This window comes from Pseudonaja textilis, chromosome 2, assembly GCF_049901715.1.
Source record: "Pseudonaja textilis isolate UNSWEBS1 chromosome 2, rPseTex1.2, whole genome shotgun sequence".
NCBI classification, from domain to species: domain Eukaryota; kingdom Metazoa; phylum Chordata; class Lepidosauria; order Squamata; family Elapidae; genus Pseudonaja; species Pseudonaja textilis.
In genome coordinates, this window is record NC_141991.1 from 50,441,572 (window position 1) to 50,464,936 (window position 23,365).

Here is a 23,365-nt window from a genome sequence, read left to right on the forward strand (position 1 = left end):
AAAAAAAAGTGGTAAACCAATCGATGCACTGTATGTAAATTCATGAAGAAGGATCTTTTTATGTTTTTTGTGGTATGTTTATGTTTATTTTGTTATGTATGTTTATGTTTATCTTGTTATTAAAAAAAATATTTCAAAAAAAAAAAGAAAATAAACACAAACACACATCCTTCACGTTCTATGCAAAAAAAATAAATAAATCTATATTACCCTATTTTCTAAGTATTTTTTAATTTCAAATATATTCTTGTTACCTCTTGTCACCCTGCAGAATCCCTTTTTAATTCATCAACCATTATCTCTAAAAAAACAATTTCTTTTCATCATTTTACTATTTCCATGTTTCTTTATTTCCTGCACCTGTTTCTTACTGCCTCTCCTCGCTCTCTTTTCCCCATATCTTTTCTCATTCCAGTTTATATCTCTCTCTTTCTTGATATCTTCCTTACCCCTTTTCTGCTGTGCCTTTCTACCTCTCCTGATTTCACAGGTATTCCCCTTTTTGATTACCTTCTTAAATCTCAAATTTTTAGCCTTCCTTCTTTCCCCTCGTCTTTATAGTGTTCTTTGTGTTAATTGTCTATTTAAGATGGCTTGTCCTTGAGCTGACTCCTCCTCCTCTGAAGTTCTTTCTTTTTGTTCAATCACCATTTCCATTTCTTCTAACACAGAACAAAATGATTCACCTCTTTCCTGTAGTAATTCTCTCATATTTTTAAGTTCCATTTTTAATTCCCGAAGAGATATAATCATTACACACTCTTATATTTTAAAATCATTAAAGTCCACAAAAAACACTTCAAGTTTTCTAAAGTTCTCAATTGTTCCAACCCAGGGTCTATACAAAAACCATCAATGAATCCCACAGTCAGTCTTTCCTTGCTTCTTTCTTTATTCTGGTTCAGCTTTCACTTTCTAAGATTCTTATTTTGTTTCAATATTTCTTTAACATTATATTGACACAAGTTCATACAGAAACAGGATGATTTCCCTTTTGTTTGAGTTTAAGTTTTTATCCAGAAGATGGCACTCTCTGTTATACAAAGTCTTCCCCCTTTTCCCTTATTTTGTTATTCAGGGTTTTTTGAACCTCAATATTCCAGAGCAATCCAGTCTCCGATTTGTAAATTTTATTATTATCATTATCATTTTTTGATAATCTTAAGTCCAGCTTTATTTTATGCCTATTTGTAGCCAAAATATTTAATCAAATTTAATTAAGTCTTTAATTCCAGCTTCTTCCTTTCCCCGTTCAAAGCCCCGTTTAGCTGTCAAAATTATTTGCTTATGTTTTTTTTTTTTGCTGTCCCTTTGTATTTCCGCCGCTCACTTTTCTTTTCTTAAGAGTTCAATGTTACCTTAATCCCGGGGTACTTTTTGTTTAGTTGTTTCACCCAATTGTCCCAGCTCAGATGTTATCCAACTCTTTCTTCACTCCTGCACAAATCTTAGTCCAGCTGAGTCCTCCTCTTCGGGATGGCCATTTTGGACCACCACTTCAGTCATCTTTGCGGGGCAAAAGACCAAGCTCAGTAGGGGAGATGCAGCTCCCCTCAACCTGGCTGGCAGCTTCCCCTTACTCCACCGTCCCTCCAAGGCAGCTTCAGCCCCTAATCACAATGATCAGGGCTCTCCAACAAAAGAGCACAGACCATAGCTGCGGACAGTCACGATCTACAGTCCGTCAGCGAGGAGGGCTCAACCCAGAAGTCAAGTCAACTCAAGTTTTTGATTTCTTTCCCTTTTATTTGTTGTGAGAAATTCAGAAGGTTATATGGCTCTCTCAGCTTTCCCAGAGAGAATGCACTTTAAAAAAATTATTCTACTTTAAGCCTACTGAACTGAACAATCTTCAATTTGTGTTACTAAACTTTACAGGGCAAAAATGCTGGTTGTGGCTATCTATGATATTAGAATATTGATGTGGAATATTGCAAGGATAGTTGTTTCAGATTTTTAGGCTTTATGGCTGAGATCCACAGTGATGATTAGGATTCTTTTCTTGCATGCAACATGATTTTGAGAAATACCCTCTACACACACACACACACACACACACACACACAAAACCTGTAGTGATATTTGTGAGGAATTCTATTCACACTCAAAGTCCCAAATTTAGAGACAGTTTATGTAGACAAATACTTGAGTGAATGAAGGCAAATATACATGTTGCAGGATAGGGTTGAAGGCTCCAATCTGGGTCAGTCACTGGGACCAGAAGTTTAATCTTCTGAGCTTTCGGACTCATATTGTAGGGCATCTTCAGGGAATTTCCCTCTCACCAGAATGTGGTGAGAGAAAAATTCCCTCAGGAAGGGTTCCAGTATGACTCTGAAAACTCAGAAGATAAAACTTCTGGTCCCAGTGACCAACTCAGATTGGCTCCCGCAAATACTTGAGTACTCAAGAACATGGACACGGAAAGGATAATTTATTGTAGCTATTGCAATAAATCTGAAACAATCATAGCAGTGGTTGAAATAACTATTGCCCCCTTTTCTCTATACTTAGCGAAACTGAATGGCCAACCTAGAAAACAATACATTTCAGTAATTGAAGTGTGAAACTGACATGCTCTCACCAAGCAGTTATGAAAACCGAAAAGGAGATTCTGAAATAAACTGTTTCCCAGGCTTCTTATGGATCTATTTTTCATCTACTAGCATTCTGCAACCAACAGGATCTTGGCTGAATCTGATATAATACTTTTTTCTCCCCAAAACATAGAAAGTTAAAGAAGTTTAGCCCCTGTTCTTGGGGTATATAAGGCCACTTACTCAGAATAGAATAGAATAGAATAGAATAGAATAGAATAGAATAGAATAGAATAGAATAGAATACTTTATTGGCCAAGTGTGATTGGACACACAAGGAATTTGTCTTGGTGTAAATACTCTCAGTATACATAAAAGAAAGATACATTCATCAGGAGTCAATAATAGGTACGACACTTAATGATAGTCATGGGAATATAATAAGTCATGGGATATAATAAGCAATCAAATCATACTAGGAAACAGTCAATAAAAATTGTAAGGATATAAGCGACACTTACAGTCATATAGTCACAAGTGAGAGGGGATGGGTGATAAGGAGTGACACAGATTAGTAGTGCAGACTTTGTAATAGTTGAACAATGCTGAGGGAATTATTTGTTTAGCAGAGTGATATCTTTCGAGAAAAAACTGTTCTTGTGTCTAGTTGTTCTAGTGTGTAGTGTTCTATACCATCGTTTTGAGGGAAGGAGTTGAAACAGTTTATGTCCAGGATGTGAGGGGTCTGTAAATATTTTCACAGCCCTCTTTTTGACTCGTGCAATATACAAGTCCTCGATTGAAGGCAGGTTGATAGTAATTGTTTTTTCTGCAGTCCTAATTATCCTCTGAAGTCTGTGACTGTCCTGTTGGGTTGCAGAACCAAACCAGACAGTTATAGAGGTGCAGATGATAGACTCAATAATTCCTCTGTAGAACTGGATCAGCAGTTCTTTGGGCAGTTTGAGCTTCCTGAGGTGGCGCAGAAATAACATTCTTTGTTGTGCTTTCTTGATGAACTTTTTGATGTTAGGTATCCATTTCAGGTCATGTGATGTAGTAGAACCAACAAATTTGAAGGTCTCTACTGTTGATACCGTGTTGTCTAGTATTGTAGCAGGTGGTAGTATGGGAGGGTTTCTTCTAACGTCTACCACCATTTCTATGGTTTTAAGTGAGTTCAGTTCCAGATTGTTCTGGACACACCACAAGGTAAGTTGTATAACCTCATGTCTGTATGCGGATTCGTTGTTGTCTTGAACGAGACCAATCATCCAGTTGTGTCATCAGCAAACTTCAGTATTTTAACAGATGGATCATTTGAGATGCAGTCATTGGTATATAGGAAGAAGAGAAGTGGAGAAAGCACACAGCCTTGGGGTGTGTGTGTGCTGATTGTACAGGTATCAGATGTGATTCTGCCTAGCTTCACCTGTTGTTTCCTGTCTGTTAGGAAGCTTATGATCCACTTACAAGTGTGTTCAGGTACTGCTAGTTGGTTTAATTTACACAGAAGAGTGTCTGGAATGATGGTATTGAATGCTGAACTGAAGTCTACAAAGAGGACCCCTGCATAGGTATTTGGAGATTTAAGGTGTTTTTATTTATTTATTTATATATTTTATTTGGTTTGTCAATTGCTTACAAGATAATAGGTATAAGTAAAAACATAGTTATGAATACATGGATACATATAAGAAAAATAAAAGAAACAATAAGACAGGGACGGTAGGTACATTGGTGCGCTTATGCATGCCCCCTACTGACCTCTTAAGAAAGGAGTGAGGTCAATACTAGACAGTCTAAGGTTAAAGCTTTTGGGGTTTGGAGAAGAAACCACAGTCAGGTAGAGTATTCCAGACATTGGCCACTCTGTTGCTGAAGTCGTATTTCCTGCAATCAAGTTTGGTGCGATTAACCTTGAGTTTGTATCTATTGTTCGCTCTTGTGTTGCTATGGTTGAAGCTGAAGTATTCATTGACTGGTAGGACATTGCAACGTATGATTTTATATACTATACTTAGATCAGACTGAAGGCGGCATACTTCCAGGTTTTCTAGGTCTAGAATTTCAGGTCTGGTGGCATAAGGTATTCTGCAATGAGTAGAAGATTGGAGAACACTTCTTGTCAAATATTTCTGGACTTTCTCAACTGTGTTAATATCAAATACGTAATGTGGGTTCCAGACTGATGAGCTGCATTCGAGTATTGGTCTAGCAAATGTTTTATATGCTCTAGTTATTAGTGTAATAGTACCAGAGAAAAAGCTATGTAAGATTAGGTTAACAACTCTTAATGCCTTTTTGGCTATGTAGTTACAGTGAGCTCTAGCACTTACATCTTTAGAGATGATTACTCCAAGGTCCTTGACAGAGTTTGGATCATCAACAAGGTCTTGACTATTCAGCTTGTATTTTATTTTCTGATATATTTTTTTTGCCAATATGTAAGACAGAGCATTTATTTGTTGAGATTTGAAGTTGCCCTTTGTTTGACCATTCTGATACATAGTCAAGGTCTTTTTGAAGGGTAGCAGTCTTGTCTGTGGTGTTGAATAGCTTTACATCATCAGCGAAGAGAATGCAGTTGCTCTTAATATGATCACAAAGATCATTTATGTAGAGTATGAAGAGAGTTGGTCCTAGAACACTGCCTTGGGGGACACCACTGTTGACAGGTACAGAATTTGATAGGATGCTCCCAATTTTGACCATTTGTTGTCTGTTTGAGAAGAATGCTTCTATCCAGTATTGCAGGTGTCCAGAGATACCATAAGATTTTAGTTTTAGGAGTAGTTTGTTGTGTATCACTGAATCAAAGGCTTTACAGAAGTCTATGTAGATTGTGTCTATTGTTTTGCCCGGATCGAGTTGTGTAGTTTGTGCAGTGTAAGAGTTGCAGATTGCAGGATAGTTTTTTTCTGAAACCAAATTGTTTATTGGAGAGCAGGTTGTTTGTTTCTAAGTGGAGGATAATGGATGGGTTAATAATTGATTCCATGACTTTACAGGTGACACAGCATAAAGAGATTGGTCTTTAATTTTCAACTAGGCTGGGGTCTCCCCTTTTGAAGATGGGGATGACCATGGCTTGTGACCATAGTTTTGGCAAGGAGCTGGTCCTGAAAGATTTTTCAAAGATTATGCTAAGAGGTTCAGCTCCGGCAGTGGATAACTTTTTTAAGAAGTAGGCACATATTCCGTCTGGTCCAATAGATAGAGATGGTGTTAGATTGCGTAGTGCTTTTTCAACATTGTCTACTGTAAAATCAATATGTATTAGATCATTGTAGTTATCTGTGGTTCGACTACAAAATACTGGGCATTGCTGTTTACAAATACTGAGCCATCGAATGTGTTAAAGAGGTTGGCTTTAATAGCGTCTTTGTTGCAATCTTTACCATTAGGTCCTTTCAGGGATGGGATGGACCTTGAGTCTTTTAGTTTGTTGTTTACAAAATTGTAGAAAGCATGGGTGGAATTGGTGCATAGAAGGTTTTCCACTTGTTTAATGTGATAATTGGTGCATTCAGTCTTTATCTGGTGGCATAAATTTTTGTATCGGCTTTTGAAATTGGCAACGTGACCAGATTTGTTTTTCTGCCAAAGTGATCTCTTTTTGGATTGAAGCTTCCTTATTGTTATGGGTAATCTGTTTTTTCTGGTTTTTGGAATTGTTATTGGTACATATAGTTGGATGACTCTTTTGACTTCAAGTAAAAATATGTTGTAATGATCTTTAACAGTATTGCATCCAGTGAATAGAAATTGCCAATCAAGGGATGAGAGATTGTTATCTATAAGATCATAGTTGCCTTTTTTGAAGTTATAATTGGGGATCACATCATTGTGTTGATTTTTGTGTGGACGTATGTTGAGGCAAAAGTCAATCATGCTGTGGTCACTGTTGGAAAAGGGTTCTTTAATTTGCATTCCATAAATTGAATTCAAACTATTGCAGAAGATGAGATCGAGGCAGGTGTTAAGTCTAGTATTGTTGGTTACTAGTTGTTCCAGTCCCAGGTTTGTTACAGCATTGTAGAAGGTTGCATGTATGGGTTCAGTTTTACATTTGTTTAGCGTCCAGTTAATGTGAGGTAGATTGAAGTCGCCAAGAAAGATAAAAGCGTGTGGTCAGGATGCTGCCCATGTTACTAGTGACTTTAGCTTGTTTACATGTTCAATGTCATAATCAGGGTCTCTGTAACATAGTAAAAATCAAAATGTTATATTTAAGGAGAATTCACAGACGATGGTTTCAGGAAGAGCAAGCTCTTGGGTAACTTGGATGCTTTTTAGATGTAAGGACTTTTTATAGAAGATAGCAACACCATCTCCTCTATGGATTTCACTATCTGATTGGTAAACATGATAGTTTCTTACTGTGATAATGGAGTCAGGGAGAGATGCATTGAGCCATGTTTCACAGACAAATATGATGTCGAATTTAGCTGTAGGATGTAATGCAGAGCCATATTAACAGCATTATCTGTCGATCTATTTGCTCGGTATGCAAACTGCATGGGATCTAGCAACAGATCTGTGATGGTTTTCAGGTGGGACAGCACAAGCCTTTCAAAGATTTTCATAACTACAGATGTTAGAGCAACTGGTCTGTTGTCATTCAGTTCCTTGATGGAGGGCTTCTTTGGCACTGGGATGATAGTAGAGTGTTTGAAGCAGGAAGGAACATAGCACATCTCTAGTGATCTATTGAAGATTTGGGTGAAGATGGGGGCCAATTGGTCAGCACAGACTTTGAAGCAAGAAGGAGTTATCTTGTCTGGCCCTGATGCTTTTCCTGGCTTTTGTCTGTGTAATAGATCTTGCACTTCTTTTTCTGTGATCACCAGAGCTTGTGAACCCAATGGGTTGGGGCCGGTTGTAGGAGGCTTGGCTGTTGTTGGTGTGTTTGAGATGTGGGTTGTGGAGATAGGTGGCTGTAGTTTCCTTTCAAACCTGCAATAAAACACACTTAGGCCATGTGCTAGTTGTTGATTTCCTTCTGCCTGGGAAGGAGGTTTTCTGAAGCCAATGATGTTTTAAAGAGTTTTCCACATGTTTGGCAGTTTGAGCTTCTTCAGCGACAGACCGAAACCTCATCTCTGCGAGGCTTTGATCCATGCCTCGCTGCTGGAGCACCCGAGCTGGCTGTTTAAAATGGCTCCACTTTTAGAAGAACTGAAAATGGAACTTAAAAACTAGAAAGAAGATGCACAAGAAGGGAGAGGTTCTTTTGGCTTCGTATTTCAGTTTTTAGAAATGGAGATTTGGAATTATGAGAAACAACAAGAAATGCCTGCAGAACAAGAAGATTGAGACAAAGAAGAAGCCATCTTTAATGAACAAGTAATCTTAGATAAGGGAAAAAAAGGAAAGGGGGGAAAGAGAATGGAAAGTTTAAGATTGGGAAAAACAACTCCAAAAAAAATAAAAGAGTGAAGAATAAGTATAAAATCAGAATACAACAGAAGAGGGAAATGCAGAAGAGAGAATTAGAAGTAGAGAGACAAGGGGGTAAAAAGGGGAGGGAGAAGATGAGAGGGAAGGAAGAAAGGAAAAGAAGTTATAAAGGACAGAAGCAAAATATAGAGAAGCAGAGTCTATTTAGAGATAATGGATGAAAACTTAATGGAAAAGGGGATTCTGCAAAGGTACATCTTTAGTGTGGTTATATTAGAAGCAGAAATAATCTTAGAAAATATGAAACAATGTATGATTAAAATGTCTGATAAATTAGCTATTGTAATTCAATGGAATGCTTGTCAATAAATAAATGTAACAAAAGCTATATTTAATGATTTATAAAACATATGTGAAGAGAAATAAGGGAAAAATCAATTATGGAGATTACATGTGTTTTTAAGGAAATATGATATTTAATTGAAAAGAAGTGTTAAAGATGTTATGGTTTTAATGATTATTAATGAGAGAACTGAACTGGAATGGAATGAGGGTTTATAATTACATATATTTACAATCTTTCTTTTTTTTTTTAAAGAATATAGTATGTATTATAAGAATGTGCCAAGCAGAATTCAATTGGAAGTTATATATTATGTATTATATTGAAGGCCATAAACTTAAGGTATATATTGAAGTTTAAATAAGAGTTGAATGGATGTAATTAAAAGATATAAAAGTGTCATACTCCAATTAGTAACTACAGGAGAAAATTTGTTTAATGAGAAAAGGTAATATGAAATTGAAACAGAACAGACAAAAGTATAAATATAATGATTTGAATTGAGATGAGATAATCAAAATAAAATTGAGAAAATTAAAAGAGGGGAAAAACTATATAGAAAATGTAAAATAGTATAAGATATGGAATAGAATGCAAAAAGGAGCATGAAATTGAGTTTTGTGTCTGTATAAAGAAGTTCAACCCGGGACCATGCTATTTTCAAAAAAAGATGTTTTACTTGTATTTTGTGTGTGAAAACCCAAATAAAACTTTATTTTGAAAAAAAGAGTTTTCCACATCTTTGCTGGTTCATTTGTTGAGAACTGATTCCTTAACTTTTCAGAGTAGCTTCTTTTTGCTGGTCTGATCTCTTTTTTTAATATGTTTCTGGCCTGATTGTATAGCATTCTGTCACCTTTTCTGTCAGCTTCCTCTTTGGAACGGCATAGATGCTTAAGTTTAGCTATGAACCAAGGTTTATTGTTACTATATATTTGCAGGTTCCTTGTTGGTACACAGTGAGATTTGTTAAAAAGAGAAATGCTATGCCAGTGTATACATTGTCCAGTTGCATGTTCTTTTGAAATTATTTACATTCTGCTTTCAGCCTGTACTCTCACTCTTACTACAAACTTGTAAGAGAAAGTCCCTAGGAGATTGGGATGGCACTTTCATTGCTCTTTCAAATAAATTTAAAAGTGGCACAGAAATATTCTAGCACCCATGCACTTGTCTTCCATACACGCAAATTATATTTCAGACAAATCAAATAGTGAAGGGCTAGACTATCATAAGTCATTCAAAAGTTATCACTTTTTTTATTTGATGAAGCTGTAGACAATTTGCTTCTTGTCCTAGTAAGTATATTGTATAACGAGCTGTGGTGGTGCAGTGGTTAGTGTGCAGTACTGCAAGTTACTTCTGCTAACTGCCAGCTGCCTGTAATTTGGCAGTTCGAATCTCACCAGCCCAAGGTTGACTCAGCCTTCCATCCTTCCAAGGTCAGTTAAATGAGGACCCAGATTTTGGGGGGCAATATGCTGACTTTGTAAACTGTAAAGGTCTGTAAAGCACTGTGAATCGGTATATAAGTCTAAGTCAGGGTCCTCAAACTTTTTAAATGGGGCCAATTCATGGTCCCTCAGATTAGTGGAGGGCCAGGCAGCCTGGGTGGGCATGGCTAGCTGGACATGTGATTGGGTGGGTGTGGCCAAGTTAGCAGTCCATTAAACAATACACACAAATTAAACTTTAAATTGTTATGCTACTGGGGATGGAAAGCAGATTAGTGATGGAATGTGGCTACCTTGGGGTCTGTGTGAGGGATGTCTATTTGTGTGTGTGCATGTTTTCTCTCTCCCCCTCCCTCTCTCTCTGGAGGCTGAGAAGGCCAAAAATGGGCCTGTTTTTAGCCTCCCTGGCCTCCAGTACCAGTGTACCTCCCAAAAATGGGCCCAATTTTGGCTTCCTGGGGCTTCCACACATCCAGTTTTTGGCCACATCAGCTTCCAGTACTACTCTGCTGCCCCAAAATGCCACTCCTTTTGGCCTCCTGAGGCCTCCATGTGTCCTGTTTTTGGCCTCACTGGCCTCCAGAAGGGGCCAGTGGGTAGGTGCAGAGATGTGGGTGGGGCAGCCTCATGGTCCCGCATTGGCCAGATTAATGGCTTCGATGGGCAGTATCTGGCCCGCAGGCCGTAGTTTGAGGGCCCCTGGTCAAAGTGCGATTGCTACTGTATTGATATTTATTATCTAATAAAATCCTTCACATTTGGGTGGATTGATATTTTGACTAGGATACATTATTTGGAATTAATATCTCAAAACATAATTTCTAACAAATGCTGTGTGGATACGTTCATAAGCAAAGGTTCTACAATAAAATTTTCTAGATGATTTTTTCATATATCTCATATCTGAAGTATATTAGTATAGTCATCAAAGACTTTTTGTTCAGACCTTTTTCTACTGGGACCTGAACTAAACACATGACGTCTGAAGATGCCAAGCTTATATTACAATATGATTTTCATTGTTTGGTTGCTAACAGAATAATTGCAGAATATATTATCCAGGGACTTGCTTCACAAAGTGATAATCCTTAACAATCAATCTTTTTATTATAATTTGGCTCTGCTAAGTGAAATATCAGATTGAATATAGCCAGGAGAATATGTTGCCAAGGAAGAATTATTTATTCAAAAGAATATTTTTCCATAGTATATGCTTATGTATCTGATCCCCTCTTCCTATAAGAACATAATTCCTACTGCAAGTTTTCATAAGCTCAGAAATATTTCCTAAAGGTTTTCCACAATAGGGAAATAATGTGTCTTTTCATTCTGTGCAATATTATTGTCACTTCCTGATCCTGCAAATGAAATACCTAACACTGACATGCAAAAACAAAATATGAAGTTAAATTTACAATTAAAACTGTCATTGTACTTAAAGCAACTGAAATCAAGTTTTACAAGCTGAAGTCAAAATGTCTTGAAGAAAAATACAATGTTACTGAATCATCTATCACTGAACTTACTGAATAATAGTTAGGAAACTAATTTAAGAAGTTAAACTAAGCTTGATTAACCATATTTTCCAAAATATACAAGCAAGGAGGTACCAGAGTATATGTTCATAGATATACTACCAACTCAAGATGGGCAAAATGGTTAATTTTATTCTGTCCAATGCTAACCGGAAACAATGAACTTCAACATATTTTAAAGAAATTCATGAAACTACAGGAAATGGTGGAAGAAAGAAATCAGTAGGTGGCACTCTTCCCTCCAGATCAATATTTTTCATCACATTGCCAAGAGACCCAGTATAGTTGGAAGCAGGCTTATTCCACCACCCTCCCCAAGCTTTTAAACATATGGGGTCAATAAAATTTCCATGGATTTTTTGTTTCTCAAGTGTAGAGCCCTTGAGGTCCTGGACAAATTCCAATCTAGTTAATTAATTTCTTCCTGAAATAAAACTATACCTGGCATTATAGAGTCTTTTGACTCCTAAAAGGAGTTAGTGCAATATTTCACAGTATTTAATTTAAATGATTGAAAAAAATATAATTATCCCATATTTTCTAGACGCGTTTATTCTTCCTATTTCATCCCCTAAAATAAGACATCTGATTGTGTCATGCTTGGAAGTTTGAAACCACTGAAAATGCAATGTTTCAAGTTAAACATCATGAATATAAATGTATATTTCTTATGAGAATGCCATAAGAGACTCCAAAAGGTGACCTTAAATTGTGTATTATTCTAACCAATGTGTAAATCAGCAAAACAATATTCTTTTCCTCAGAAAGTTCTGACATAATTTGATATTAATCAAAAGACAGGCTGCAGTTACACTGAAGCAAAAAGGCTTCAGAAGGATAATTATGCCGTGAATTTTTTAAATGTTTATCCATTTAAGCAGTTCATATTGATTTATATAGACTCAGAGTACCACAGATTGCATTAGCTGTAGTTTTGTGTTTGCTTTGCCAATGGTTTGGATTCAGCAGGAATCGATATTAAAGGTGTTTTATTTATGTTTCAGCACTTTATTAAGAATATGGCATCATTCATTCACAGTTCTTATTCCATGACAAGTATAATCCCCAACACCTCATTACAGGAAACACTTTCAGGATTGCATATATCTTCTTGTTTAACTTGTGCATTTTTATAGGATGCAGTTGAAAGGTAGGAAATTTAAGGCTGTTCACTAATAAGAAAATAAATAAATAAAATGTTTTAAAAATTCAAAGATGAAATAGGGTAAGGTTTAGAGTTGCTCTTTCTTAGAAAGATGATTGCTAAAACACAAGATCATCTTTTCCTTTCTTCCTTTTCTACTTTTTTTTTGTTTTACTTTGCTTTGTTAGACAAAGACAATTCATTTGAGAAGGCCAATCCTTGAAATCTACTAGATGTTACATAGATTGAAAAGGGATTTTCTTACTACAGTATATGATTAGGAACTATGTTTCAGACCATATAAAAGCTTATGACTGTAAATCTGTAAAAAATTTCCCCCAATAATGGCACAACTTTAGGATGTCACTTACCAATTCATATTAAAAGAGGGTTTAATAAATGTTTTATATTTTTATTTTATTACCCCACACATGTTCTAGATTATTGGCCAGGAGCATTCATCACTATTTAGATCGGTGGTCACCAACCAATGGGTCAGGGACCACTGGTGGTCCACAAGAAAATTTTGGTAGACAGCAGAGAAATGTCACCCCCAAAGCAATTAATCCAGGCTGCACGGGAACACAAGGCTGCGCCACCCACATGGCCCATGAGAACACAAGGCTTGCATCACTTGCATTGTGTACAATGTGAGGTTGTGAGGGGAGGGGGAAAGGGCAGAGGGGGGGAACTTGCCTCATTCCCCCCACATGTCTGGTCTGGCCACTGGGCTGCTTCTTTCCGCCTTTCTTCTTCTGCTTTTGGCTGCATGCAAGGAAAACAGCAGAAGCCTTTCTTTCTCCCCCCCCTAAACTCCACCAGAAATGAGTCTTTGGGACCCTGCAATGCATCCTGCTCTAAGAGGCTGCACTGGCAAAGACTCATTTCTGGTGGAGATTGGGGGAGAGAAAGAAAGACTTCTGCTGCTTTCCTTGCATGAAGCCAAGTCTCTCTTTCCCACCCCGAGATTGGAGCTGGAGATAGTATCCTGTGATCCCAAATAAAGAACATTCGATCGGTAGGAAAACAGTGAGGGATTTTCCTGCAGACTTTTGCGGGGATCTTTTGGGGACTTTTTTCTGAGGATCTCTGGTCTGTGGGATTTAAAATTATGAGTTTAGTGGTCCCTGAAGTCCAAAAGGTTGGTGACCCCTGATTTAGATCAGGGGTGTCAAATTCCTGGCCCACAGGCTGGAGGCATCACGTGCTGGCCCCACCCCCATCCACTTTGGCAAAGGGGAAAAAAGTCCCGGTGTGTCATGTGAAGATGCTGTGATGACGTGAGTTTGACACCCCTGATTTAGATGTTATGTGTAGAGCTAGAAAATTGTGATAACCATATTTATCTACTAGGTCCATTAACTCTAAAACTTTACACTGCATTTATACAATGGTGAATCTGAAATGCAAAATACAATAGTTTCAATAAAATAGGAGTCTAGCTTATGTGCATAGTTTAGAATATGTGGTTTTTAAAAGTATGGTTTTTTGTAAATAAACATTCAATCTATGAAGCACATGCATCTTAATTTATGTTTGATGGTCCAGTATTAAACTTGATGGATGGATGTGGAACTTATAGAAAAGTGTGCATCTTCAGTCCATGAAGGTTTTTGTGTAAGGTATTCCTGCTGATTCCATGAGATGGTTGGCTCGTTCCATCCATCCAACAATCCATCCATATTCCCTGCACTCTCTGCCTGCCTGCCTGCCTGCCTGCCTGCCTGCCTATCCATCTATCTATCTATCTATCTATCTATCTATCTATCTATCTATCTATCTATCTATCTATCTATCTATCTATTTCAAGTATCTATCTATCATCTATCTGTCTGTCTATCTATCTATCTATGTATCTCTCTATCTCTCTATCTATTTCTATTATCTATCTATCATCTTATTCATTCAGTTCTTGAGGGCTGCTCTAAATGGGTTGTAAAATAGTTGCATATTGTTAGTTATCATGGAACAAACTTTATTTTTCAGCTAGAAACTCAAAAGCGTTGCTAAACATGGTCAATCAATATGCTCCTGAGATTAGACAGAGATAATTCTGTCTAGATCATGACAGAGATAATTCTGGAAGTCGATTTCTCTGTGGATCCATAACAAGTTATTAACCACAAAAATGTCACCACTTGTTCTATAATTCTTGATATCAGCTATCACATATTTTATATAATATACTTTGTTTAGGGAGAAATATTGGTGTCATAGTAGAGGTATTGTATAATGTTGTCTCTGTGTTCTAGAATTTAGTCAGTTTATTTCCTTTATTTCCTTCAGACGCAGAATAGAATGAAACTGATGGCAGACAACTATGATGATGACCATCATCACTATCACCATCATCACCACCATCACCACCACAGATCTCCTGGAAGGACACACTCCAATCACAGACCCTCCCCAGAACAGGTAAGACACCACTCTACTTGCTTTAACTTCATACTATTACCTGGGCAGTTTTCAAACTAAAATAAAAATTTAAAGAGAGAAAAAATAAAAGTTATAACAATAGCAATAACAGCCCTCTCTAAGTGGTTTACAGAGTCAGCATATTGCACCCAAAAATCTTGGTCCTCATTTTACCCACCTCGGAAGGATGGAAGGCTGAGTCAACCTTGAGCCTAGTGAGATTTGAACTGTCAAATTTTAGGCAGCTGATAGCCAGCAGCCAGCAGAAGCAGCCTGCAGTATTGCACTCTAACCACTGTGCCACCGTGGCTCTTTTATTTATTTATTTTATTTTATTTGTCAATCGCTTACAAGATAATAGGCATAAGTATAAACATGAGTAAGAATACAGGAAATAGGTACAAATAAATGGGGACAATAGGACAGGGATGGGAGGCACAATGATGCACTTATGCACTCCCCTTACAGACCTCTTAGTTATCTGCTCTTTGAACTGAAATAAATAGCTTTGTTATTTATTTCCATCACTCAGAGGAGCCAAAATTTTTCCTTTCTCTTTCCACCTTTGATTCCCCTTCTTCCTTTTATTAAGGTTTTCTTCCCTCTCCCTTTCCTAGCACTTCTAAAGGATCTCAATGTCACTATTAAAAAATATTTTTGAATAATTGCTTTTTGAGGGAGAAGAGAGGTTTGGTTGTTTAGATAACTGATCTACTCAGATATAATCTATTATGGTTTTGTTTCATGAAACTCAGCTTGCTAAAAAAAATATAACTGAGTTGAATGTGTTGAATTCAACTTTGAATCACTATTAACAAAAGGTTTATCTCTTCAAGTTGCTATATGTCCTTTAATTTTAAATTAACAAAACCATTATTTATTATTTATATTTTAAAAAAACTTCAAATATTAAAGATTTCTAGGATAGGTTTTTATATTATCCATAAAATGTCTAGCTTTTTCACAAATAGATAAAGAAAAAAATAGTGAGAAGCTGAGTTTAAGGGAAGAATCCAAATTTTGCAAAAAGAGATAAAAAAGACTTATCATATCCATCCAATCTGGTCACTCACATTCATGTTGGAAGCACCAAGGGACTTCTGGGTTGAATGGATTAGTCAGTGACATCTCCATTGTCGTGGGGGCACCTGTTTGGGAGCTCCTTTCATTAATGTGCCCACTAAAATGGTACCTATCCAACTTCCCAAGCTTGCATGCTTTCAAACTGCTAGGTTGGAGGGACCTGGAACAAATTATAGGAACTCGCTCCATCATACAATATCACCCCGGTCTCAAACTTGGGCTTGCTGATCATCAACCCTAACCAAGTGAGCCACTGTGCTCCTTACAATCTGGTGAGCGAGAAACTTTATTTCTTACTTTATTTGTTTGATATATATACCTTCATTTTCTCCTAAGCAATTAAGGCAGTATACAGAATACTCTCTTCTCCAACTGTATGGGGTTAAGTTAAGTGAAGAAAGAGTGGTTTTAAGAATGGCTGAGGATTTGCTTAAACCTGAGTCTCCCAAGTCCTATCCAGCACCTTAACCACTACATCATGTTGGTTCCTTATTTTATTTTCTGTTCAAAAGAAGAAAGAACCAAGTGCTGAACAAAGAAAGGTGATAGGTGTTGAAAGAGCGAGATTCTTTCATGAAAAAGTCATTTCCTCATCTCAACCAACATGAAATAAAACTTTTGTTACTGGTGCACTGAATGGCTCTCCACACTTTGCTCTGTAATACCCCACCCATGCTCTGAACACACTTTTCAAAGAGTTCTTGGCAAGGATTTTCTTCTTATTCATCTTTGATTGTTGGTCAATGCTGATATCTCACTTTTGAACAAACAGTCCAAGGTTCCTTTAACAGAACTACAAGCTGAGCTCACCATTCCATTTATCTGAGGAAGGGCGGACTTGGTTTGGAAAAAGTGTTGAATGCACGTGTTAATGGCAACTGGTCTAATTAACATTCCTCAAGCAACATTACAATTGGAATCCTTTTTAAAATTAGGTTTGAAGGGTTGCATATGGAGAGTACACGAACACTGCCTATGTCTTTAAAAATGAATACAAAATGCATGTTTTAAAATGTATATAACATACAAAAATGCTAACAACATGTACATTAGATTAAACTAGGAGAAAGCATAACAACTATATAAATTGTCCTTCAGATTTCCTTGGTCCAATGCACATAAAAATAAGATAAAATATTTTTGTTTCAGGAGAAATGAATGCTGTTGAAAATAGAGCTCTAATGAGGAGGTGGAGGAAATGACAAGTGTTTAGATATAAACAACAAAATGGCACCACTTAATAGGAGAATTAGATTTATTTCTAAAATGAAAAGAGAGAGTTCAGTGTGTATTTCAGGGCTTTTTTATTAGCTAGTTAAAAACTGGCTGGATTTTATTAGAGGTTATTAGGTGATGTTTCAGGAGGTTGTATACAGAAAGAGTAAAATGTGAATATTCTAGACTAAATTAATCTCTTATAAGGACATATTTCCAGAATATCTTGATTTGCCCAGGGTAATATTTGCAAATCTCTGGGTATTTTTATTCAGTTAAAAACTGGCTACATTAATCACTGGCAATCAAGTTGATGGCAAAAAAGTAGCTTTAAGTAAATAGTACAAGTGATACTTAAACAGTAAGACCATCATGGAAACAAAGAGCAGAATAACAACTGATGGCAGGACTAGTATATACAGTGGTATCTGATTAATGAAGGAAGTAAACACAGATTAATTATGCCATTGGAAAACTATACAATCAGCCAAAGTCTGAACATTAGTAAATGGAATCAAGCAAACTGCAAATTAACCATTGGTGTGCAAAAGTTTAAGTATCTATATTTTTTTACAGCTATTGCCAACTGATTGTACCATAGGTTTATTATGCTAGTCTGTGTCATACAAAAACTTCTGGACCAATTTAATCCCCAACACTAGTATAAAATCATAGTATAAAAATTCCAGGAGATTCATAAATCTCACATTGTTCAATAGAGCCAATAGGATAGAGTAGTTAAGATACTGGACTATAACTTGGGCAGACCAAAGCTCAGATACTGGTGAGATTGGATGGCCATTCTTTCATGACACAACTTATTTCACAAGGTAGACTTCGTGGGAATAAAATGAAGCAACCTCTCCATCTAAATTGACTTGAGAAAAGGTGGATATAAACCAAATGAATGAGATATCTTTTACTTCATTCTACTAGATCTTATTGTTTCTTGTATATTGAAGATTAACACTTCTGAGATTTTGTTTTTAAAGGTCCTATATACAATAGAAAGCTGAAGTATTTTCAGGTCACAGTGAGTGAGAAATGAAATCCCTTGTGTGGCAATCCCTGTGTTAAAAAAAGTACAATTGTCTGCAAGTGGCAGAAAAGCTTTCACAGGTCTGGGGCCAGTAGTAACATGTCTGACAGCTCAAACTACCAGTTATAGGCAGCAGACAAGAAGACAAGAATAGGATGCCTTATTCTAGTTCCCTTACAACATGCTTTTTGGGAGAAAAAAATAAACACTTTCATAAGATGAGTACTACATTATTTCCACTAGATTTACTTTAAGTTGAGATGTTAATTCTTTGTGCTCAAGGACAGGAAAGACATCTATTACAAGTTTAGTCAGGCAAGCAAGCTCTTTTTTTTTTTTTACTACAGAAGGAGAAGCAGAATACTTAAACTTGTGATGATTGTGTTGTAAGGCATTTTTAATTGATTTTAGATGCTAGCAAATATTCCACAAGTATTTTATTTCAAAAACATCTAAGAGATGGGCACATTCTGTATCCTATTTGTGACCAGAGACGCTAAGGAGATGGGCATTTTATTGAAGTTTTCCAAAGGACAATAAATTCTGCAAATGTTTTTTAGAAAGGAAATCTTTCTTTCTGTCCTAACATAACATTTAAATTTATTTGTTTTCTACTCTGTCTTGCTCAGCAAGGAAGCTGTCTTTAGATGACCTTAGGTGATCTCAGAAAGCTAAACAGGGCTGGACTTGGTTATTGTTTGAACAGATAAACGTCAAGACATATCAGTCCACATTAGGAAGTATATATAGTACTATTGGGAATATAGTATATACCATTACACTATTTGCTCTGCTGTGCTATGCTATGCTATGCTATGCTATGCTATGCTATGCTATGCTATGCTATGCTATGCTATGCTATGCTAATAATACAAGGCTCAGCAGTTAAAGATGTTAAACTTTTATTTATTTATTTATTTATTTTTGTCAATTGTTTACAAGATAATAGGTATAAGTAAAAACATAGTTATGAATACATGGATACATACAAGAAAAATTAAAAAAGAAAAGAAAAGAAACAATAGGATAGGGATGGTAGGCATGTTGGTGTGCTTATGCATGCCCCCTACAGACCTCTTAGGAAAGGGGTGAGGTCAATACTAGACAGTCTAAGGTTAAAGTTTTTGGGGTTTGGGGGAAAAAAACCACAGTCAGGTAGAGCATTCCAGACATTGACCACTCTGTTGCTGAAGTTGTATTTCCTGCAATCAAGTTTGGTGCAATTAACCTTGAGTTTGTATCTCTTGTTTGCTCTTGTGTTGTTATGGTTGAAGCTGAAGTATTCATTGACAGGTAGGACATTGCAATGTATGATTTTATATACTATACTTAGATCAGACCGAAGACGGCGTAATTCTAGGTTTTCTAGGTCTAGAATTTCGAGTCTGGTGGCATAAGGTATTCTGCAACACGTAGAGGAGTGGAGAACTCTTCTTGTGAAATATCTCTGGACTTTCTCAACTGTGTTAATGTCAGATATGTAATGTGGGTTCCAGACTGATGAGCTGTATTCAAGTATTGGTCTAGCAAATCTTTTGTATGCTCTAGTTATTAGTGCATTATTACCAGAGAAAAAGCTACATAAGATTAGGTTAACAACTCTTAATGCCTCTTTGGCTATGTAGTTACTGTGAGCTCTAGCACTTACATCTTTAGAGATGATTACTCCAAGGTCCTTGACAGAGTTTGGATCATCAACAAGGTCTTGACTATTCAGCTTGTATTTTAGTTTCTGATTTTTTTTGCCAATATGTAGGAGAGAGCATTTATTTGTTGAGATTTGAAGTTGCCCTTTGTTTGACTATTCTGATACATAATCAAGGTCTTTTTAAAGGGTAGCAGTATTGTCTATGGTGTTGAATAGCTTTACATCATCAGCGAAGAGAATGCAGTTGCTCTTAATATGATCACAGAGGTCATTTATGTAGAGTATGGGTCCTAGAACACTGCCTTGGGGGACACCACTGTTGACAGGTACAAAATTTAATAGGACGCTCCCAATTTTGACCATTTGTTGTCTGTTTGAGAGGGATGCTTCTATCCAGTTATGCAGGTGTCCAGAGATACCATAAGATTTTAGTTTTAGGAGTAGTTTGTCATGTACCACTGAATCAAAGGCGTTACAGAAGTCTATATAGATTGCATCTATTGCTTTGTCCTGATCGAGTTGTATAGTCCATATGTTTTTTCAGTGTAAGAGTTGCAGATTACATGATAGTTTTTTCCTGAAACCAAATTGTTTATTAGAGAGTAGTTTGTTTGTTTCTAAGTGGAGGATGATGGATTGGTTAATAATTGATTCCATGACTTTACAGGTGACGCAGCATAAAGAGATTGGTCTGTAATTTTCAACTAGGCTGGGATCTCCCTTTTTGAAGATGGGGATGACCATGGCTTGTGGCCATAGTATTGGCAAGGAGCTGATCCTGAAAGATTTTTCAAAGAATATGCTTCGAGCTTCGGCTATGGCAGTGGATAACTTTTTTAAGAAGTAGGCACATATTCCATCCAGTCCAATAAATAGAGATGGTTTTAGATTGTGTAGTGCTTTTTCAACATTGTCTTCTGTAAAATCGATACGTATTAGAACTATCATTGTAGTTGTCTGTTGTTCGACTAGGAAATACTGGGCATGATCCATTGCTGTTTACAAATACTGAGCCAAAGAATGTGTTAAAGAGGTTGGCTTTAATAGTGTTGTCGTTGCAATCTTTACCATTAGGTTCCTTCAGGGGTAGGATAGACCTTGAGTCTTTTAATTTGTTGTTTACAAAATTGTAGAAAGTGCAGGTGGAATTGGTCAATCATGTTGTGGTCACTGTTGGAAAAGGGTTCTTTAATTTGTATTCCATAAATTGAATTCAAACTATTGCAGAAGATGAGATTGAGGCAGGTGTTAAGCCTAGTGTTGTTGGTTACTAGTTGTTCCAGTCCCAAATTTGTTACTGCATTGTAGAAGGTTGTATGTGTGGGTTCAGTCGTACATTCGTTAAGGGTCCAGTTAATATGAGGTAGATTGAAGTCACCAAGAAAGATAAAAGCATGTGGTCAGGATGCTGCCCATGTTAGTAGTGTATTTAGTTTGTTTACATGTTCGATGTCATAATCAGGGGCTCTGTAATATAGTAAGGACCAAAATGTGATATTTAAGGACAGTTCACAGACAATGGTCTCAGGAATAGCAAGCTCCTGGGTAACTTGGATGTTTTTTAGATGTACGGACTTTTTATAGAAGATAGCAACACCACCTCCTCTACGGATTTCACGATCTGATTGGTAAACATGATAGTCTCTTACTGTGGTAATGGAGTCAGGGAGAGATGTCAGGGAGATGCCATGTTTCACAGACAAATATAATGTTGAATTTAGCCGTATTTAGTAAAAGGAGAAATTCAGGTATTTTATTTACAAGGGTTCTTGAATTGAGTAGCTTGCATTTAAGGCCAGTTCTGGTTGGAATAGAGATAGTTAGGGGTGTGAGTGCCTAGTTTTGAGTGCTGTTGGATTAGATGGGGTGGGGTTGGATGCGGAGTTGTGGGTTGTGTGACTTTCTTTGGATGCAATCAGCTCTAGTCAATGTACAGGTTCTTTTCTCCATTGTCTAGACGGTTTTTGAGTTCTGCACAGAGTTCACAGGAGTGGATTCTTTGCAGTATGGATAAGTCTGGTCTTGAGAGAAGTTTTTTGTGGTTGGGATTAGTTTTTGTAATGGCATTTATTGTATGAATGAATATGCGTTTGCTGGACTCATTTTTGCGTACAACTCTACAAAATCTGTGTATTTGCACCCAGGGCCATCTCTGGTTATTTCAGTGATATCTTCAGGAGAGATGTTGGCTGTATTTGAGTTGCTTATGATATCATGAACTTTGGTGATGTCATCGGATTCGTTGGTGTCTTCGAGACCAGATAAGTTGGCATTTGGACATTTCTGTTCACGTTCCATGGTGTCTCTGATGAGTAAGAAGATCTTATTTGTGGAATTATTTGAAGGGATAGAAATTGTTTGCGGCTGTGGTTTGATGGTTATTTTTGGTTGTAGTTGTGATTGTAGTTGAGGTAGTGGTTGTGGTCATTGTGGGATTTGATTTTGTGCTGATAGGTACTCTCTTATCTGTGCTGTATTTTTTTTTCCAAGCGAAATTAGGCTTGCTTGTATAGTTGTTTCAAAACGTGTTTCTAAGTGTTCTTCTATTGAGTGAATGAGTGATTCTATGTTTTCAATTCTGTCAGGTAGGGTACTCAGTTTGTTTAGCTTAGGAGAACATGATGGACATAGATAAAAGAGTGTATCTGAATTTTTAACCATATCAGCTAGACTTTTGTTTGCGTTTAAACAGGCAGGGTGGGCTAGATTATCACATAGGCAGCATTTGATGTAAATTTCGCTTTAATTGATGGTCTTGTCTGGGTTTGAGACCCCAGGGCCTCACAATGGGGTGGGCTTCCATTACTTGCCCCAGCTCCTATCCAGTCTTAGCAGTTCAAAAGCAAGCAAATGCAAGTAGATTAATAAGTACAACCTTGGTGGGAAGGTAACAGTGTTCCATGCATCTTTGGCATATAGCCATGCTGGCCACATGATGACCGAAAATGTCTTCAGAGAATGCAGGCTCTCTCAGCCAAGAAATGGAGATGAGCACCAAGCTCTAGAATCAGAGAGGGACAGGGAAACCTTTATCTTTATATTTATTTTTACCTTTATCAATATAAAATAATATGATGATATGCTATACTACGCTAAATTATGCTATGCTATGATAATATATAGATGGCAAATGAATGAATACATATATATGATAGATAATAGATATAGAACAGGGGTGTTAAATTGGCAGCCGGCAGGCCAGATGCGTCATGCTCAGGCCATGTCCACCCCAGCTCCATGAAGAGAAAAACATCATGATACATCATGTGATGGCAACATGATGCAGCAAGTTTGACACCCTTGATATAGAATATGGTCAACAAAACAGAATAAAGTTGACCTAATTTAGAAGAAATTTTTTTTCACTTTTCCGACTGAAGAATGCTTGAAGAACAGCATTTTCATCACCTAATATGTGCATTATTTTTACCAGTGCCTTACACTGTTTTCTGAAGAGTTACTTGAACGGGTGAACAAGAATAGAGCATTTAACCATTTCCACAGAGAAAAGATACGTTACCTGTTTTCAAAGATGATGTTGTATGG

General features: G+C 36.9%; 1 protein-coding gene across 1 annotated transcript in view; it reads left to right on the forward strand.

Annotated features, from left to right (window-relative positions):
- ERC2 (ELKS/RAB6-interacting/CAST family member 2) overlaps window positions 1-23,365 on the forward strand; it is a 615,701-nt gene that overhangs the window by 445,526 nt on the left and 146,810 nt on the right. The window contains exon 16 of the mRNA XM_087923860.1: window positions 14,703-14,834. Coding sequence (XP_087779986.1) covers window positions 14,703-14,834 — 132 coding nt within the window. The remainder of the gene's footprint in view (window positions 1-14,702; window positions 14,835-23,365) is intronic.